The 20,448-nt window shown below is 32.8% G+C and overlaps 2 protein-coding genes and 1 pseudogene across 2 annotated transcripts; all 3 read right to left on the bottom strand.

Moving 5' to 3' along the window:
* Positions 1-707: 707 nt before the first annotated feature.
* On the bottom strand, positions 708-10,515 carry LOC124835223 (uncharacterized). The gene is made up of 16 exons (XM_047310128.2): positions 10,037-10,515; positions 9,661-9,836; positions 8,117-8,282; positions 7,881-7,933; positions 7,621-7,764; positions 7,392-7,496; positions 7,168-7,293; positions 6,762-6,962; positions 6,227-6,333; positions 5,962-6,124; positions 5,751-5,816; positions 4,348-4,441; positions 3,759-3,871; positions 3,306-3,376; positions 1,780-1,930; positions 708-1,480 (listed from the first exon to the last, which is right to left on the bottom strand). The coding sequence occupies exons 1-16, from the start codon at positions 10,347-10,349 to the stop codon at positions 1,046-1,048; spliced, it is 2,484 nt and encodes an 827-aa protein (XP_047166084.1). The 5' UTR covers positions 10,350-10,515; the 3' UTR covers positions 708-1,045.
* A 3,650-nt stretch (positions 10,516-14,165) lies between these two features.
* On the bottom strand, positions 14,166-15,502 carry LOC148194669 (epoxide hydrolase 2-like; annotated as a pseudogene).
* Positions 15,503-16,393: 891 nt separating this feature from the next.
* LOC124840361 (uncharacterized) lies at positions 16,394-20,203 on the bottom strand. The gene is made up of 6 exons (XM_088096741.1): positions 19,732-20,203; positions 17,679-18,260; positions 17,540-17,596; positions 17,233-17,382; positions 16,887-17,020; positions 16,394-16,800 (listed from the first exon to the last, which is right to left on the bottom strand). Exons 1-6 carry the CDS (start codon positions 20,046-20,048, stop codon positions 16,700-16,702), a joined length of 1,341 nt encoding a protein of 446 aa, XP_087952867.1. The 5' UTR covers positions 20,049-20,203; the 3' UTR covers positions 16,394-16,699.
* Positions 20,204-20,448: the final 245 nt, after the last annotated feature.

Genomic DNA, 20,448 nt, shown 5'->3' with positions numbered 1-20,448 from the left:
TTCATAAATCAACGTTTCAATATAAAATGCATATATTGATCTTCTAAAATATCCAATCTTTCAAACTTTAGCTTTTATAAACAAAAACCGTGGATAACAAATACAGTTGTCCACTCCACCAGAGAAAAAAAAAAGGCAATTTTCCAAAGTATTGAGAGGCTAAGTAAAATTATATGTTAAATATGTTTTTTTTTTATGAAAATTTAAATTAATTCTCTTTAAAATTTTAATCTAATTTAGTTTTTTAATTTTAAAATTACATAAATTTAATATTTTAATCAAATTTCATTAAACTTATTTAACATTTTAAACATGTTTTATAATAAATTTTAAATTTATGCTGCTTAACATATTTTTGTTTTAATATTAATTAAAAAACATGTCAAATAGATATAATAAAATTTAGTTAAAATAAATTAAATATATACATTTCTAAAATTGGAGAGATTAAATTAAGTCAAAATTTTAAAAATGACTAATTCTAACTTTTAAAAAACTAAAAGATAAAAATATATTTAATTCTAAAATTATTTATTACCGTAGATACATATGCTATATGCATTTAATTTTTCCAGTAGCTTCTAAATTAACATCTATAGGAGCACTTTAAATGACTCGATGCATCTCCCCTTCTCACACTATCATTAATCCGATAACTTTTCACTCGTGATATAACTAAAATAAGTACAGAGGAGTGACACAGAAAATTAGTAGCTGAAATAATTTTTCATTTTCTGAAAAATCGTAACACTTTACAAGAAAAACTTTACATACATGTAGGGTATCTAGATATTGATAACAGCATCAGTACAGAGTACAGAGTTTCCCGTGTATAAACTGTAATTAAAAGACATTGCAATCGTATGCCTATATTTGGCCTGCCTGACACCAAATTTGCTCCAAATCTAGAATACCCAACTAAAGCTACAAAGACAATTGCTTTTGCTGTCATCCGTAGAAATAAACCTTTTTTTTTTCTTGGAAAATTGTTGGATACGTAGAATGATCTCTCTCTGCTGAGAAAACTAGATATATTAAGAAAATTTCATGCACTGACTGCGTATCTCTTAGGAGCATCAAATATTTTGGCCAAGTAAGCTTCAGAAAGAGACACCACAAGCCGGTGGCAGGCCAAAGTTGAAGCTGTTACCATTATTAGAAGGGAAGCCCAGAAGAACCGCAACATCAATATTTTATCCCTACTTGCAGATTTTAGAATATTATAGAATATCACTCGGAGTCGTCGGTCTCTAAAGATGAAATTGTAATCATCTGTAGGCAAAGATCTAGGGGATAGACCTGATTCTTTGTTGCTAGGTCCATTAGCCAATATCAACTGGGAATACTGAGTAACTGTAATTCCTTCTCCAAATAATTTAATCATCCATTGGTAAACGACGTCAACCATGATCTTGCACAATTCTTGGCGAAAATACTTTCCCTCCTTCGAGACCACTGCTTTGATTAGTGAAGCTCCATCCTGTCCATTCCATGGAAAGTAAGTTTCATACATTAAATAACTATTTCAGCCAACCAAAGAAAATCTTCCAAACAAGCATATTCAGTTTTCCTGCTCACCAATAATATACTGCAGTAATCAAACGCTCAAACTAATAACGCAAGACTCGGTATAAAAAATATAGTCATAGTAAAATGTTTCCTTTGGCACAACAAAATGTTTTTGACAATGAATTCACCAGAAGCTTGGGCAACCTGGTGAGCTGGGTACAATGACAATAAACTGGAACAACTGAGATAGAAAAGCTTATAAGAACTCACAGCAGTCATGAGAAGTCTTCTGATAGCAACACCATCTTTGGATGGTAAAAGCCTCAAAACCAAATACGCAACATCAATTGTGTCAGTGGCCTTATTTGATAAATGATCAAGGGGCGTCTCACTATTTGACGCTACTAGTCGCAAGGCTTTCCTGACAAAGTAACAGGTATGAGACACTACATCCATAGCAGAGAAAAATTAACAATTATTGAGTAATAGATTAACTAAAACTGGCCAGTCTAATATCTCTTTATGAAGATCAGCTTGAGTGCATGACAAAAGGGAATAAAAAGTTATCTGATGCACGAATATGATAGATGTATCAAATACGACAATACGTTTAATTTGAAAATTATAGGATACTATCCATAATATATAAATATTGAAAAATATACCAAATTTCTTAAAATCATGATAAATATGTAATTGCTAGTGTAAATCCAAATTAAAATAACATGTATTGTCAAACATAAAAATTATAAATTATTACCATTATAAAAGTATTATTAATTTATAAATTAGATACTTTATTGATAAGTATAGATTATAAAGTATCGGAAACGAATATGTGTAAGATGACATCCATGGGAGCTCTCACGATAAAATAATAAGTGTACAAAAGTGGTAATGTAGATCTTTTAGTGTAATATGGGATAATAGAAATTTGATTCTTAGCATATGTTTGTGAGTGAAGTTCAACGTTATAGCAAATTACAGAAGATCCCTTTGAGATGAGTAGCAATATCAAAACAAGTATTGAATTGAGGTCTTTCCTAGTTCAGTGATCACCAACCAAACCGATATCCCTAAACTACTGTACCTAGAAGTTTACCTATTTCTAGAAAATTACAATGAGCCAATGAGCTCCAAAATAAAAAAATAAAGCCAAATACTGAGGCAACTATGTCAAAAGGCTTAGGCTTATGTTACTTACTCCTATTCCTACAACTAACTTGGTTTAAAGAAAATGTTTCCTTGACCAATATGCGTTACCCAAATGGCATTCACACGGTGTAGTGTTAAAAAATAAAACCCAGCACAGAAACTAGAGGGTAAAGAAGAACTTTGTAATTTGAGGGTGTTGGACTGCCAAAAAATATGAAACTTTGGGATAATTCCATATATGAAACTCATGTTAAAATTATTTACCATCACGAAAAAGTAATCAATTGGAGTGGTTATTTTGCATAATATATAATGGCATAAAGGAATAGAAAGAAGAACATTAGAGCAAAATCACTAACAGCATCAAGCAGCTAAATTTCGAAGAAGGATCACAAAAGAGCGGCAGTTGCATAGCACCAACTGTTTAATTTGAATTAGACAACTACAGGCATTTTTAGTTTAATCTTTTCAATCAAAGAGGGCCTTGCTGTTTACTACGTAGTTTGTAGATGAAACTGAAAATACAAAGTCAACAGATCCTAGAAATAAGATAAATATTAGGTTGGAAACTAAGCTAAAAAAAGTATATATAAAATACAAAACTTCCCAGAGAGCATACACTAGCATGAATTTTGACATACCTAGTTGCCCCAACCCTCAAGAACATGAAAAGCCTTTGCCACTGGAACTCCTTCCTTCGGTTTAGAAGCACCTTAACAGGAGGAAAATGAGTTTAGGAAAACCAATGAATAATGTCTAGGATATATTACGAAGAAACTTTATTTAGTACACAATTGTAATGGCCATTAGAATGACAGAGATGCTGCCTAGTAGCTCACATAATTGCATATGCAAAACTATGATGACTGGTTTGACGAGACATAAAAAGACATCATGTGGGGCTAAAGTTTGAACAGGATTTATGTATAAAAATATCTTAAATTTCTTTACATTCTTTTTCCAAGATAAGTGCTTAGAATGTATTCTCTATGCGTTAATGCCAGTAAATAAAAACAAACAAGCGATGACTTGGTTTACAATTCACTTCTTTGGATTATTGACGCAAAACTAACTGTTCAAGGTTTTTATATTACCGAATGCAATATTTTCCTTGTCGCAGCAGAGTTTTCTGTGAGAAGTTTTCGAACAACATAAGGATATGCAGCTTCAAAAGTCTTGAAATTTTTATCTGCGGCTATAGCCAAACCTGAGATTGTTTCAAAGAAAATGATGAGTTAAAAGATAATGTAGAGTGAATAATAGAAATTTAACATAACCAGCATTATAGTGGCGAACCATTCATGTGTCTTTACTCTTTACATAATATTTTGGTCATAATGGTTCATAATACTGTATCAAAGCCTTTGATCAATTGGCTTAGAGTTTTTATTCCTTGTTGCTCTCATCCTTTAAAGTTGAATTTTAGCACATGGTAGGTGAACTTGTGCATTATCCACACTTGGAACCAAAAGGCTCTTGCGGGAGAGGGTGTTAGAAATAAAGTATAAATACATTCATGCACCTTAACCTAATAACTTGAGCTTTTGAGATTGTTGGTTCAAGACAAAACAAATATTCTGAATTACTAGAATTGATGATTCATAATGAATAGAAGCAGAACTTCTAAGCAAGACTCTAAATAAGAAAGACAAAAAGAAATTTGTTGTCGTATTGATAGTGTACCTTCCAAGGAAGCTAGTGATCGCAAGACAAGTGTATAATATGGTGGCATACGAAAATGATATTTGAGTGCTACAGTCCAAATCTTTCCCAGAACCTTGAGGAAAATTGATTGAAAATTCAGTAAGTTGAGAAGTTTACAAGCAAAAGCAAAAATGAGAATAGAAGACCAACTATTAACACATGTTCAATTAGATGGATACTATTACTTTGGCTGGATATAAATTTAGACAAATCCAGATTTTAAATGTAAATGCAGTAAGAAGTGCTTTGCATGAATTTCATATAACGATATTCAATACTAACAACCAGAAAAGATTACTAAAGCCATTTTCTAATTCTAACAGAGCAGGAAAGGCAATCAGGCATAAACCAGTTATATTTGATGCCATATACAATTGATATCTTTCGTATCAAATCCAGACGTGAAACCAAGAAAGGAAGGCTTAAATTTTAATCAAACAGCTGCAAACTGTAGCTTAAATTATTTGACAGTTTAAAGCAAGAAAATTATAAGTTTTAAACTATTTTAAACAATACACTATAAACTATAGACACCCCCTATAATATCTATGCAATTCGATGGTGCTAGATTGAAAGATTTCTTGGAAGTCCTATCATAGATTGTATTTATACCTAAGTTGGAATTAGATTTAGAACTTGTGGTTCTCAATGTAAAGAGCACAAAATAATTAATTGTACTCAAGTTTATTTGATTTGAATTTCACATAACATAATTTCTGTTGAAATAAATCGCTTGCAATGTAAACCATCCATTGAATTATCATTATAGATGATAAAACATGATTAGTTTTATGTATACCCATGTCCTATACATGTTTGCTTCTGATAATGGATATTACTCAATTGATTTAGTTTTGGAAGTGTAATTTTCTTCAGTTATGGTTAGCTTCAAATAGGGGATGATGCATTCTATTTTAGTCAAGGTTAACCCTGCTAGAGATACTAACTAGAGATATTGTCAAATTATAATATATAAGTGCATATATCGCCTTAGAAGCTAAATTTTTGTGGTTGAGTTAGGTTTAAATTTCACTTTCATAAAGTGGGATCAGAGCCATTAAGAACACATCATAGTCCAGTTTGTCGAGCTTAACATGTCACCCGCTATTGGGTTCTTCCTAGTCCCACGTTCGAGATACTCATTTCTTGATAAGAGGAGATGTTGAAGATCATGTCAACTAGAGATATAACTGAATCATAATATATAAAGAAATGTAAACCTAACCCTGTAAGTTAGTTTTTGTAAGGTTAACTCAGCCTTAAAGTTCAAAAAATAGTAAAATTATTTTCATATTTCTTGACAGTCACAGACCGTGGTTTGGTTTATGCAGTCACCAGACAAACATAATTCAATTACTATTCCTCTTAAATATGACTCTCACCCTGCTGAACTTCACATCAGGAATTCCTTCTTTAAATTCTACTTCTCCCAATGCGTGTTCCAATTCCTGAAAATAAAATATAAATTCAGAAGCCATTGTGTAAGCATAAGTTTCAGAATAACCAAAAACTGGGTATGAGAATGCTGTTCTTATTTGGTTTAAATATTCAATGGCAATATAATTACTAAAGCCTGAGATACAAGTGATATACCAAGGTAACAAGTCGGATATTAGTCCCCGGCCTAACAACATCCATATCAATCAAAGCTCGGACAAGGGCTTCCCAGTCACCATTTACTATATGAATTATGGAAGCCAGCATAGCAAATTGATGCCTTTTCTCCATTTGACAGAGCAAACCGAAATCCAGAAAACTATCACGTACAAAGAAGTTAAAAGATCCTTTTAGACTTTTGTTGTGAAGGTAGATAATAATTTATTCAGAAGCTATTGGATAGGCAAGGAAAAATAAATACCCTATTTGTCCTGATGAAGTATAACGCAAGTTACCAGGATGTGGATCAGCATGTAATAAGCCTGTCTCAAGAAGTTGCACCAATGTTGCCTCAACGCCTTTGCTGACCTGTAACCAATATGAAAAATTAAAAAATAACGGAATGTGACAATTTCAATATAGTAAACACACAGAGTCTCAGAGATCAAACAGCAAGGTTTGCATAGAATCGGTCATTTATAATGGATGAAAAAATGTCCGATGAGTAATACTGGTCAAATAAGTTAACGAAGGATTGATAAAGAAATTTTACCACTACCTCAATCCCAAGCCTTGTTTATTTTGTAATTGAATCTATAAAGTATCTTGAGGCCAAGAGTTTCATTTTTACTCATACTTGTAATTCTATTAGAAAAATATTGATTATCTTCAGTAGTTCACTAAGTTTCTACCAAAAGCCAACAGTGTCAAATCAACATTACTTAACATCCAAGATATACAATACTTTTGCACAATGTGAAGACAAATAATGGATAATTGCATTTTTGTTTACATACCAGATCAAGAAGACGCCTTTTTGCATCTAATTTCTGCCTTTCTGAATATTCAGAGACATTTCCAACAGTGTTTCCAGCAGTCACAGAGAGCAAATCTGTTGGACTTTCACCAACCATCCACTCCATGGTCAAAACTCTCTTTCGAGTTAAATGTGGAAATACTTTTGGCACATACATGAAAGTAAAGGACGAGTGCACTTCCTGCATTTAGCAAGACCATGTCAATTCAAAGAACAAAAACATTGATCACTGTTTAGTGATTTTTGTCAAACCGATTAAACCGACCTACATTTTAAAAGTTAAAACCTGATAACAGATTTCATCAATGCTCTAAATTGACCAGTGCTAGAATTCATTAATATGTGAACATTACAAAGCTCCAGTGGATATGTCTTTTATTTATTACCTGAAACTTTGAAGCATTCGCAGCCTCTAATTTGTAATCAAGTTCACCAACAAAACCTTTCCCTAGTTCATCAGCATAAAGGCGAGGGTCACTCTTTCTCTTGGCAATCTTTTGCAGCAGCCCCAACTAAAATGGATAATATAAACACTCATATAAGAATTTAATAAATAGATAAATAAAAGTGAAACTTAAAATGACACTAGAGATTCATAGTAAATACAAACCCCAAGGCGAAGGATATAGATATCCCGCACCACCACATGATGCAGATTAGGACGCTGAACTTTTAGAGCAACATTATTGCCATCAGTAGTACGGGCAAAGTAAACCTAGAGAGTAAAAAAATGAATAAATCAGGAAGACATATCATCTCACTTCAAAGTAAAACATAACTAAACTCTCATAAGTAACATTTAATCATAAATGGCACTCCCCTATCATAGGAAAAAGTACCTGACCAAATGATGCAGCAGCTATAGGCTCCTCAGAAATGTAACTAAAGAATGTTTCCAGAGGACAACCAAATTCTTCCTCCATAATCTTCATTGCAACATTCCTAGGAAAAGGAGGAATTTGATCATGCAATTCTGACAATGCCTGCAACAAGAACACAATTGAAAAATATATACACATATTGTCAATCCAATCATTCAAAATGTTAGCAGTAGCACCAATGTGATAGAATGGCAATACAGACACAGTTGTGATCTAACCTTGGACATCTCAACACCAATGATATCTGGCCTTGTGGAAAGGGACTGACCAACTGCATCAGCAATCAAATGAATGTAACAAGGATATTGATAATCTTGTGACTGCATGAGAGAAGTGAAAGCCCCAACACCAAAAAATTTAAAGCAATACGAAATACAAAATCCATATAAAGCCCAATAATGGAAGTATGACAAGAATTTAATATAATGATCATATTATAGATCAAACTCCTCACCTTTTATAAAGGTAGGACCAAGATTAAGTAATGTTTCCTTCAATACCATCCCAAAATTATACTGAGATGATGTATCATCCAAATCCTCATCAGGAACTAGACGGAGGAACTTTTTAAACCCTGAAGTTCGAATACTGATCATAGCAGTTGCAAACGAGAAAAGCACCTTCCAAAATGAGATATAAGTCAATAAGGAAACACTTCAAGAAAAAGTGAAGACTGCAACACGAAACCAATTTCAAACCCATTGGAATATGTGCATGTGCGTATTTAGGAGGAACTTCTTACACCAAAGTGTGTCAAACACTTACACACAGTTGCACCATTTAATAATTCTTTACTGAATATATTAAAAAAAAACCACTACTGAGTTAGAAGTTTCTATCATATGGATCATATCTACAAAATTTTACGTGAATCCAAAATTATTTCATATCTAACTCATGTATATCAAAATTGACATAATATAATACATACTTTTAAAATATATGAAATAAGGAACTATGTTCTTACTTTTTTCTATTGTTGTCTTTACAAGATTTGAAAAAAATAAATATGTAATATATATTTATACTTTCAAGATTTAATCAATAAAAAACACATTTCACTTAAAGTTATATATTGTGCATTGATGCATGGACGGATGTAACTCACCGATGTTAATTGATTCATGTGTCTACTACTGTAAAGTTCATTTATGAAAATAGAATTGAAATCATATTAAGTTCAACTTAATCCTAAAAGCTAGTTTACTGGGGAAGGATTTTCACAGTCATCACAAGGGGTATTTTGCCTATATACACAACCAATGCCAGATTTTAACAAACCAACTTCACACCCAGAACTAGATATTTGGACCATGATACTTGTAGTGTTCAGCATCCCCAGGTGACCAGCGTAATAACTAGAATAGACTCTGATGACATTAGAATTGAGAATGGAATACTAGGAGTATACTCTTCATGTCATAAGAACTCAATGGAATATACCTAATTTAAAGTTCCTCAAGAAAGGTGTACTGCCAAAGTCACTATAAACTGTACTTTGTCTATATAATCAATTGATATCCGATGGCACATCTTCAGCAATGATCATATATCCTTGACATAATGATGACAAATTGTAAATTTTAAATTAAAAACTTATATCCCTATCATTAAAAGATAATTTCTTACAGATAGGAGTTCAATCAAATAAGTGAATAATTATCAAATGTTACATCAATTCAGATAAAAAAACCGAATAAAAACTAACAGTCAAGGCAAGAGTTAAATGGTACCAAATCCTAGATATTGTATAATTCTTATGAAACTAAAAAAGCAAATGGACAACTATTACTTGCACTAGATAATCGGTCTCTAGGCTTTAGGCAAGTACATGTTCACTAATCATAGTATACCACTTTATAGGAAGCAAGCAATTATCTTCAAACAAATGCTGTTATTACACGATAAAACAAACATTATGGGACATTAAAAGGCAAGTAAGTTTTCATAACTTAATCCGATAATTATTCAAACTGTAGAAAAAAGAAAAAACAGTACCTCAAGAACACGAAAGGTCACCACATGTGGCCTAACACTGAAATACTGAGCAACATCCTGAGGATCATAAACTTCAGGAAGCGGCTTGGACCAAACCTTAGAGAGATAATAGAAGTAAGAAGCATACGCTTCCAAAGCCTTGAGATCATACATGAACAAGTCCACTGCAGTTAGTCCTGCAACACAACCAGAGACCAAATCAACGCAGTAAACAAACAAACTGCATTTCTGATTACCAAGAACAACACTCTTCACTTAATTTAATTAACATGATTGCGATAGGAATTTTCTTGTCATGTCATTGAAGACGTCAATATAGTAACTCGATGAGTCAGAAGCGCGAAATTCAGATGGAATTAGGGATGTGGACGCAAACCTGGGTACCAAGGTTGAGGCCAAGAAGGAGAAGGATAGGGAGGAGAGTGAGGATCTTCGAGATGGCGGAGCCAAACGACGTCGTCGATTTTCTTCGCAACCTGTGGAATGCGGAAGGTGTGGTTGGCCCAGGCAACGCCGTTGTCGATTCCTCTCTTGAGGAATTCCACGTCCTTGCGAACCACCTGAGCGAAGTGGCTGAAGTCCCCCCATGCTCGCTTTTCTTGCTGCTGGTGCTTCTTGCTCTGCGGGCGCCTGGGCAAGGAGGCGCGAATGGAGAGAGACGGCGGCGGAGGCGCTAGCACCGTCAGCATGGACGGAAGAGGGCTAAACGGCGGCAGTGAAGTTGAAATTAATGTGCATTTGTGTTGTGTGGTGATTGCTGTGACTCGGTGAGTGAAACAGCAGTGGCGTTGCTTGTGTGGCCGTGTTTATGTGGCTATGAGGTAAAGTTGCGATATGATAGACCATGATGATCACGAATAACACACATCATCGACTAACTTAGAAATCAAATGCATTAACGTTTTCCTCTTCGCCTCAAATAATTTTTTTATAAGTAGATATTTATTTTATTTACATATATATTCTGATCGAAATAGATTGATAAAAATAAAATAAAAGTAAAACGTGTGTGATTAAAAAACAAGAAAAAATTGGGAGGAACAAGCTAGAAAACATAACAGAGATACCTGGAAAATAAAATAAAAAACAAAGCGTGTTTCACTTATTTTAAAAACATTATCTTTTTCAACTATTCTTCTATATAACCAGAAAATCTTACTTATTTTCATTTTCGCACATCATACTATTGATTACTCATTCCTATTCATACATCTAATCAATTTCCAAATAATGTTGACTCAATCTAAAGTGATTAATTATTATTATTACAAAAAATAAATAACTTGCATATATATATTATAAATCATTGAATGTTTACTATTACTTTTGAAAGGAAAAATAATAATTACTTTTTAAAGAATGTAAAATTTACCAACAATATAAATATTAGTTAAAAATTTTCATATTGAATTAAAAATAATAAAATTGAGTTACTTACTAACATTAAACCTTAAAATTTTGTTTTATAAATACGTTTATTATATACTCAATTGATATTTTAGCAAAGTTAATTATAAAAAAGTTTATCCCATGATATACATATAATATTTAATATTTGTTAGTTTTTTCAGAGAGCAGGGGACAGTGGCCAAAGTTCCACCGCTAGACTTCACGTGGAAAACAACTAAAAGAAGGTCAACCAACAAAAGAGAGAAATAATAGTTAGGATAGTTAGATCATCACACGTTAACAATTTTTTTTATAACCTTTTTACGATATGTCACTATTTTATAGATATGTATATTTGAACGAATTAATCAAGTAAAAAATTATCAAAAGAAATTATTAAAAAAACATTTTTCTAATAGTTATTTCTCTTTCGCAGCTCTTTAAATTGTATGAAAAATAAAAGAAAAAGACAAAAAAAAGTAAGCATGGACGGATAATATTATAGACAAAAAATGAAAAAACAAAAAATGAATCTTGAGCAAAAAATAATGTAAATAAATACACATCTTTAAGACATTTTGATTTTATAATTCTGTACTGTTATTTGTTTGGATGACTGTGTTATTATGGATTAAAGTGATTGATTGTGATTAGTTTTATAAATGTCAGCAGCGTAACTAATTACAAGTGATTAATATGGTATTTATAAATTATGAAACATGAAGGACGTACATAAAAAGTTCACAAAGAAATGTTTTTTCTTTCTTAAACACAAATTCTATTGTTTTCTAAAACTCACTTATATGATGCATTATCTTGCTAATTTCTTTATCAAGATAAATAAATAAAGCAATAAATAAAAATAATATAAGTTTTTGATAATACACTTTTATGTCACATTTTTTATAGGTGTTGAAAAATTCAAATATATGATGCATCATCTCGCTAACTTCTTTATCAAAGTAAATGAATAAAGTAACAAATAAAAATAATACGAGGTTTTGATAATGTACTCATATGTCACACATTTTTTATAGGTGTTGAAAAGTTCAAATGCAAACAAATTTCTTTTCATCTTTAAAATAAGTGTGCGCTCCATACTCTTCATTTAATTCTAACATTATCTTCTTTAAATTAAGTTTGTACCATTTCAAATATTTTCTGCTTTCTCAATTATCTTCTTAGATTTTGTAAAATCAAATATCTATATGTTTTGATTGTCCATGAAATATATTTTTTTTTATAATGAAAGATTTGTTATCATAAAATATCATTATGGAAGTATTTTATTTTTTGATGCATTACTTCCGTATTTCTTCTTAATTATTTTGTCTAAGTTGTACAATTAGTTGTTATTGTGTATTATGTTTTGGCTATTAAAAGAGCAACAATAATATATTTATTGGAAGACCAAAATACTCTTGTGAATATGAAAACCTGATTGAAAGTAGAAATGTGTGATTGGCTTAACTTTGGTAGATGATGGATGATCGAATCAAGAAAAAGTGTGGCCCATTCATCGCTCTCCTTCTTTTTCAATATCTTATGTTCAGTCACTATTTATACATTCGCCAAACTTTATGTCATTAATATTTCCATAAAAAAGTTTCTCGATTATATTACTTCAATTATATATAAAAGAACGCCTCGTATCTATATTTTTATTTGTATATTATGATAATATAATAGCTTATAATATTTTAATTATATTATATATAGAGGAGTTAGTTACCTTGCGTAACACTCTTTTTTTAGTTGGTACATTTTAGCAATGTGTAAAGATATTTGAATAATTTTCGTTCTCAAAACTAAAAAAACAAGAAACTCCTAAACCTTTACTCACATCCCTCCTTTCAATTATTTTTCTTTCATCTCTCTCACTCCAACTTTTCTCTGTGTAGTCCAACTAAAAAAATCAGAAACATTCGCCTAATCCTAATCCACCTTCCTCACTTATCCAATTTATTTTTCGTCATCTCCATATTCTCTCTCACCCACACAACAACCCGCGTCACCACAATTTGTTGTTCTTGTTCTATTCGTTCATTTGTTTTTCACTTTAACTCTCTTCAATAATTTCTTCGTGTTAAATCATTTATTAAATTGTGCAAGAGCTTCATTTTTTTGTTGTTTTAACGTTGGTTATATGCAGTTGGTTATATGCACTAAGATGAAAAGTATATTTCAAAATAAGTATATTTCAAAATATTGTTTTCAGTGAAAAATATGTTTTTAGGATTATTTTTAAGAGCTGACTTTAGAAATCCAATCCATTTTCTGGACAATAATTTACTCATTCTGAAATCCCCTTTTCACATAACAGTTTTTCTCTTCTGGAAAATATTTTCGGACAACTTAGTCAAAATATCAAATCTTTCTTCTAAATTTTAAAACGAAATTTAATAACAATCGGAAGGGAAAAGATATAACACAACCCTCGAATCAAAAATCAACATCAACATCATCAATTATTTTGTTATTAAAGTGAAAAGCAAATGAATGAACAGAACCAGAGCAACAAATTGCGGTGTCGTGAGTGTTTTTGATTTTTTTAGTTGAGACTAGAGTAGGGATCATAGAGAAAAATGTTGGAGTGAGAGAAAGGGTTTAGAAGAATGATGAATGTGAGCAAGGGTTTGAAAGTTTTTTTTTTTTCGTTTTGAGAATTAAAATTATTCAAATCCCTAGACCTTAAAACTTAGAATCCATAATATACGAGGATATTTTTGTATACTAAAACTTGGTACACAGTACTAAAATGTACCAATTGAAAGAAACAAACTATATATATCAAACAATCTTCTTATTTACATGCTATAGTCTACTAATAAAATATTTATTAAATACTAAATTGAGAAATAAATAACAATTAATAAAAGTAATTAATTCATTGGCTTAAACGGAATTAACTCCTTGAAAATCTGACTTTTTTTTTTCCCTCGTACGTTATTTATGCAACGTTTCAGCTTTTTTTTTCTCACTTTCTATTTTCAATCATTCATCAAGACTTCGTATACCCCGTAAATTTTAAGTGATCTGTAAATAACAAATAAAGTACCATGTTACTTTTGAAGAGACAAACTTGAAAATTTTATTTAGTATTACAAAGGGACATAAACGGTTACTGGATGTGGGTTTATATCGAAATACAATGCATGAACCTTAACTACGAAGACCTTTTGGCTCTATGAATCTGCGACAGTGTTTCAGGTTGTTTTTGCATGTGCGTGCTTGTTGATAAAATGGTATATGTGATCATTGACTTCCTCGGCAGCTTCTTGATTATTGAAATGAGATACTCCTCTCAACACAATCACTTCTTCTAAATTTGGCACATCTTGTTTGAAACCTCCACCGTGGATATACTCCTCCATGTTCAGCGACGTGTATACAGAGTCCAAATCTCCGGTGATGAATTTTACCGGAACCTTGATTTGCGCTCCAGTCCATGGTGACGTCAGCTCCCAGTTTCTGCAAAAATATACATACAACTTTTTGACCGAGTTTCCCGATAAATAAACATTATTTATAGCAGTGGAAAACAATATCCTTGGCAAGCCGGAAAATCAAGAATTTACGTGTCAAAATTTCTGTAGTAGTTCAAGCTTCCAGTGAAACCCGTTTTGTTGAATTTGGAGGCAAAGTAATCAAGATCATCTTGTGTGAGCCAGGAGGGCAAGGTATCAGGCATATCTGGATTGAATCCGGTACCAAACTCTACCTTGGGAAAGATTGGAGGACCAGGTGTACGATTTGTAAGGTTGTTTTTCAGAACATACTCAGTGCCAACTTCAGCCATCTGAGCCTCCATTTCGCCTGGTTTCTGTCACCATCGAACAAAATCATTCCTTTATTTCACATAAACAAATATTTTTCATGAACCTTCCAAAATTTCAGGAAAATCTGACAAATCCTAAGGAAAATAATATATAACCTGAAATCTGCAGATGTAGTAGTCGGCTCCGTACATGGCACGCATGGCATCGACGGTTCTGACGTTGGGATCTCTGTGGAGTAAAGGAACACTGAGGCAGACATAGGCCTTGACTCTATCGGGGCGAAACATGCAGAGGTACCAACCTATGATGGCTCCGTAGTCATGAGCCACAAGGAAGACTTGGTCGACACCCAGAAGGTCTATAAGCGCAACCAAATCACCCACTACGTGAAAGCATGTGTAGCTGCTGATTGAAGCTGGTGCCTCGGTGTCACCGTAGCCACGGAGGTCTGGTGCTACAGCGTGGTATCCTTTGGCGCTGAGAGACAGAATCTGGTGGCGCCATGAGTACCAAAGTTCAGGGAAGCCATGGATGAACAACACCACAGGACCTTCTCCTTTCTCTGCTACATGCATTTTTATGCCATTCACTTCCACTGTTCTGTGTTCTATCTCTTCCATCCTAATTTCAAAATGTTTTTTGTCTTCTACCAATATGATCTATATGTATGTATATATGGTAATGCTGGTTACTGTTTGCTTCTTTATTTTATTAGAAAGAAGTAATCAATTTAAGTTTGAATTCAGTACAATCGGTGGATCAGTCTTTGCTAGCTACAATGATTTGGTTTCTAAATATTTGATGAGTTTATAATAATATTTCATTACTGACAAACGATTCAATTAGTTGACGCGAGCCTCTTCAACTTCCTTAGATTAATGCTGGCTGCTGTGAATATACTTTTGCTTTGTTCTTTTCTTGTGATTTCCATAATTCTGTGAAGCTTGTCTCAGACATCACAAATCAAGAAGTAGTTGTTCATGATGTTAGTCAGTTGTACCATTTCAGGAGGTGGATATTTTCCTGACAGGATTATTGGTGATTTGGCTCTTCAAACAAGTCCACAAACTTACATTCAAGTATTTCCCTGCTTTGTAAAGAACTGCATGGACACTTCCTCGAGAATTGAAATACAACTCCGGGAAGGTAGTGACTGTTGAGAGTTTTTATTTTTTTATCGGCAGTGACAGTTGAGATTATCTTACATATTACTCTATTGAATTTAAGAACTCTCCATCTTCGATCTCCATTGCTTTCAGGGACAGAACAGACGCACAAGCATCTGCTCTCATTAATTTCACACTTGCACAAGTGGCGAATCAGAAAAATGATTAAGCATTATGATTTATATAGTCCTATTAATTCAATGCTCATGTCTGACATTGTCTGTAGGACCTGGGCATTTTTCTCAATTATGGAGCACTGGTGACATTCCTCTTACTCATACTTTTCGTATATATGTATATATTGCTATGTACCTCGTGTATAAAGCTTCATTAGATTGATTAAACTGTAAAAAACTGGTTTAGATTGATTCTGAGGTTTTCAGACCGCAGTATGCTTTCAAATATCTGTACATATGGGTTGGCGATGAACAAGGTGATAAACTTAAATGGGAAAAAGTTAATAGTTTTCATTTGAAATTGGCAAATTTTCTCAATTCCAATATCAAGGTAAGAATTCAGTGAACAGTACTACTTTTCGTTATTGAAACCTACAGATACAGTAAAGGAATTAAATATAAAACCATGTCTTTTTTGTTTTTTCGGAGCTCGTCATGCTAGTTTTTTGTCAATGTTACCACAAAAAAAAAAAAATAGTACCTGCAGTAATTTGTAATGCATATGAATAGAATAATACCAATTTTTGTTCTATTTTGGAGTGAGTATTCCAAGTATCAGCAGTGACATCAGGAGTACGAGCATAGTCATTACTTGTGAACAGCAAATGTAAGAAGATGAAGAAGATTCTTCTGTTAAGGCATATGTTGGAATAAAGTTAGTGCAGCAATAGATCTAGGATTTATTACTCCAAATGGATTCTGAAATTAGACTTTACCAGAACCGTTATCTGCTTCATATGAGTTGGCTCCGGTTTCTGGGGAATTCAATTTTTGTATGCTCTGTGAGATTGAAGCTGATTTCCCCAGATATAGCCTTGTGATCTTTTCAATCATGGCTAGTCCTTGGGTACTGCATAGAAAGGGTTGAATTTTTGAGACAGTCCTTTTATCATTGTACTTAGGTACTGTTTTCATCCAGATATCTACATATAGGAACCTTTTGGGATTTCACTTTTAAGTCAAGTTTAACTCACATGGTATAACACTGTAATACTAAAACCTGCTGGGACCACAGTACTAATCCAGCAAAAGAAGTTCTTATGACAAGATATTCTATTTTACCTTGGACTAAATAAGTGGCCGCGAACATTGTTGGGGGCATGAAGAGCATCCGCCAAACTAGTATTCGTTAATGTTTCCAAAATATGCTCTCTCTTCTTGTTGGGCATCGAGTTATGAGCCATTATCACATCTGCAGGAACGGCTCCAAATCTGGTTATGAATCAGGAAAAACTCACTTGAGTATAGTGTATCTTGAAGCTTTATCTGGAATCCATATTTTCTCATAGAATATGCAGGTAAAACTAAAGTTGACATTATCAAAGCAAGGATTTATAGGCAACTCATGAACCGAGTGTTAATAACTTACGAACAATCTCCAGGATAGCCATTGATTTCTCTGCACCCTCCTTGCGGACAAAGATACCTGCAGTTAATCAATCGAATGTTTTGACACACATTTTCTCTGTCACGTATAATGTAAAACATGCATATGGGAAGATACTTACATGAAGTCCCTAACAGACTTTGTTGACCATAATTGGGTATGAGGCCCCTCCATTGAATAGAGCAATACAGTATCACTCTTGACAAAAGCAATGTCTCCCAATTCCTCTACTAGGCACCTAAAAGCTCCTGAATGACCAGAGTATTTACCCCTTTCAGAGCAGGTTTCATTCTCTTTGCTGCATGCACTGCATATATCAAGACCTTCAACCTCTGATGGAGCACAGATAGCAGAGAAAAAATTAGTTGCAATTTTCCTGCCATCTTGTTCTGCACTGTTAATTAAATTTTTAATGTAATTGATGGGGTAGTTCCATCCAACTGCTGTGGAGTAACCTCCATGACAAGACTTGTGGCCTTTGAAATCCATTAAACTGATCTTTTCTTTGCTCTCACATGCCCTTCTGTTCACTACTACTACTGCTTCATAGGTTTTGGAATGGTCACAGTACATCTCACTGGCTATGGCTTTCATTGAGTGGTTGATGAATGCAGTATAAGCAAGCCCTGCTTCTAAGTTCACCAAATCTGCTTCTCCTTTCTGAATCGAAACCATGCACTCTTGGGCTTTTTCTCTTTGGACACTAAGGAGGACATAATAAGAAATAAGAGTCGTATCACTGGAAATGTTGCATATTCCTTTTTCAATTATCCATTTGCTAGAATCCGACGTAGGACCAAACTAAAAGTCTTTTTTGAGTGTACCCATCAACTTCAAGTTTCCAACGAAGAAAATAAGCACTTGCAACTAAAATTGTAGTAAAAATCAGCTAAATTTTTAAAAAGGAAAATTGTCGATAACAGTCAATTTTGCTAGGTGAAGATCAAAAATTATTTTTCTTTTAAAGTATAAACTATGAAAAAAAAGGTTTCTAAGTTTATTATGTTCTGTGATGGGTAGATACTCAATGTTTTGACACTGTAATGTATCCATCTAAAACTGGTTAATAAAAATTATATTATCTAATGAAATAAAGAGAAAGAAATAAAAAAAATATTAATAATAAAACATCCACTAGTGAAATATAAAATAGTCAAAATTACGAATCAAATAAATGGAAATATTAATTAAAAATATCATGAAAATAAGAAATAATAAAAATTCATTTATAAAATTCACAAAATCAGCGCGTGTAAGATATAAAATTTAACTTGATACTGTTTTTACTTACAGGTTGGATTAGTTACACACCTAGTCTTTGAAAATAAGTTAGAGAAAAATTACGGTAGAAAAAAATATTTTTGATAATGTCTTTCTGAATAAGGATTAAAAAGTCTTGCCTCTTCAGAATTTTTATAACAAAAGTTAATAATATTCTCTTACAACTCTTTTAATATATACACACATTTAAAATAATTAATAATAATATATTAATAAGTATCATAATAATAAGCTCTATTGCACTTATATATTAGTATTTTTCTTCTATGACTGACTTGTACAAATTAACCACAAAAAGATCCTATCTTTATGTTTTGGTGACCAGATAAAAACGAGATATAGGATAGTTGTTGGCTCAAACGTCATTTCTCATATATAGTTTAGATTATTTTTTATTTTAATTTTATATGAATTTATTATTTTACTTGTAAAAATCTACATGTTTATCTAATTACACACGTTTACAATTTAAAACTTTTTTTTTTCTCTCATTCTATTTTTTAATTTATAATTTGTAATCTTTACTTAAAAGGACACATATATAGTATAGCATAAACTATTTTCATTTCTTTTACATACCACGAAAGAAATCTACATTGTAAACTAATGGAAATCTTATCCTCTTAAACTACTTTCTAATTATATTCTGTATTTATTAGTTAATAAAAAGAAAACATAATTTAAATGTATCGTAAAGAATTTTTACAATATCAACCAACTAATTAGAGATTACTATATATATAAGAAATTTGTTAAGTCTTATACTAATTACTTTAAAAACAATACATAACTTGAATTTTAATTTTAGTCCACAATTTAAAAACCTTTTAACAGTAGTGAGCAAGAAAATTAAATCCACAAGTAAAGAGAATATAGTTTTTGTGAGAGTTAACCATTTCCATGAGTAGCCCGTTAGTTGGTTAATCACACTCACAAAGAATCTACACTCCTCCACTTCCTCCCTCACCGAACACCACCACACGCCGCCGTTGTCCTTCACCGGAGCTTCTGGAGATCCATGATGCCGCTTCCCAATCACCGCCGGCGACGTGGGAACGGACTCGCCGGAGAGAGGATCGCTATCACCAGCAGCAGCAGGCACAGGCGGAAGCGCCGGTGGCGATAGGTGAGGCTCGTAATCGTAATCACCGCCAGAGGTGGGTGGTGGTGGTAGTGGCTGGAAATCTAAAATAGTGGAAACACAAAACATGAATGAGAGCTTGGAATTTAGGGTTGAGAAGACGAGAATTAAACATATGCATTGACACGTCACGTCATATGACCTTGAACAGAGGGTGATGAGTGAACAAGAGAGTTCAAGAAGAAGAAGAAGAAGAGAAGCAAATGAGCACGTGTTGAGATCTGCATCTTCGGTGAAGAGAGAGTGAGATGAAGATGATACGATGAAAGAAGGAGGGTCATGTTGGTATTATATGGTTGTGGCACTTTTCGTTTCAATGAAGGAATAGTTTTGGTTAAGTATAATACAAGGAACAATAACACATCTTGGTGTAGTTGTCAACTGCATGCATGTTACTGTAACTTCACTTTTATTAAAAAAAGCCAGGGATATTTTAAATTAAAAAATTCATTATGGATGCATCTTTATA

The sequence above is a fragment of the Vigna umbellata genome, chromosome 8, assembly GCF_029865625.1.
Source record: "Vigna umbellata cultivar VRB3 chromosome 8, Vumbellata_1.0, whole genome shotgun sequence".
NCBI classification, from domain to species: Eukaryota; Viridiplantae; Streptophyta; class Magnoliopsida; order Fabales; family Fabaceae; genus Vigna; species Vigna umbellata.
The sequence above is the reverse complement of the archived record's forward strand: the minus strand, read 5'-3'. Positions and strand labels throughout refer to the sequence as shown.

Coding starts and splice junctions, on each gene's coding strand:
- LOC124835223 (XM_047310128.2), bottom strand. CDS start 10,349: ATGCTGACGGTGCTAGCGCCTCCGCCGCCGTCTCTCTCCATTCGCGCC. Junction 9,837..10,036: donor GCCTCAACCTTGGTACCCAG/GTTTGCGTCCAC, acceptor GTTGTGTTGCAG/GACTAACTGCAGTGGACTTG. Junction 3,377..3,758: donor CAAGGAAAATATTGCATTCG/GTAATATAAAAA, acceptor CCTCCTGTTAAG/GTGCTTCTAAACCGAAGGAA.
- LOC124840361 (XM_088096741.1), bottom strand. CDS start 20,048: ATGTTTTGTGTTTCCACTATTTTAGATTTCCAGCCACTACCACCACCA. Junction 17,021..17,232: donor GGCCACTTATTTAGTCCAAG/GTAAAATAGAAT, acceptor CTTTCTATGCAG/TACCCAAGGACTAGCCATGA. Junction 16,801..16,886: donor TGAAGCAGATAACGGTTCTG/GTAAAGTCTAAT, acceptor ATGCCTTAACAG/AAGAATCTTCTTCATCTTCT.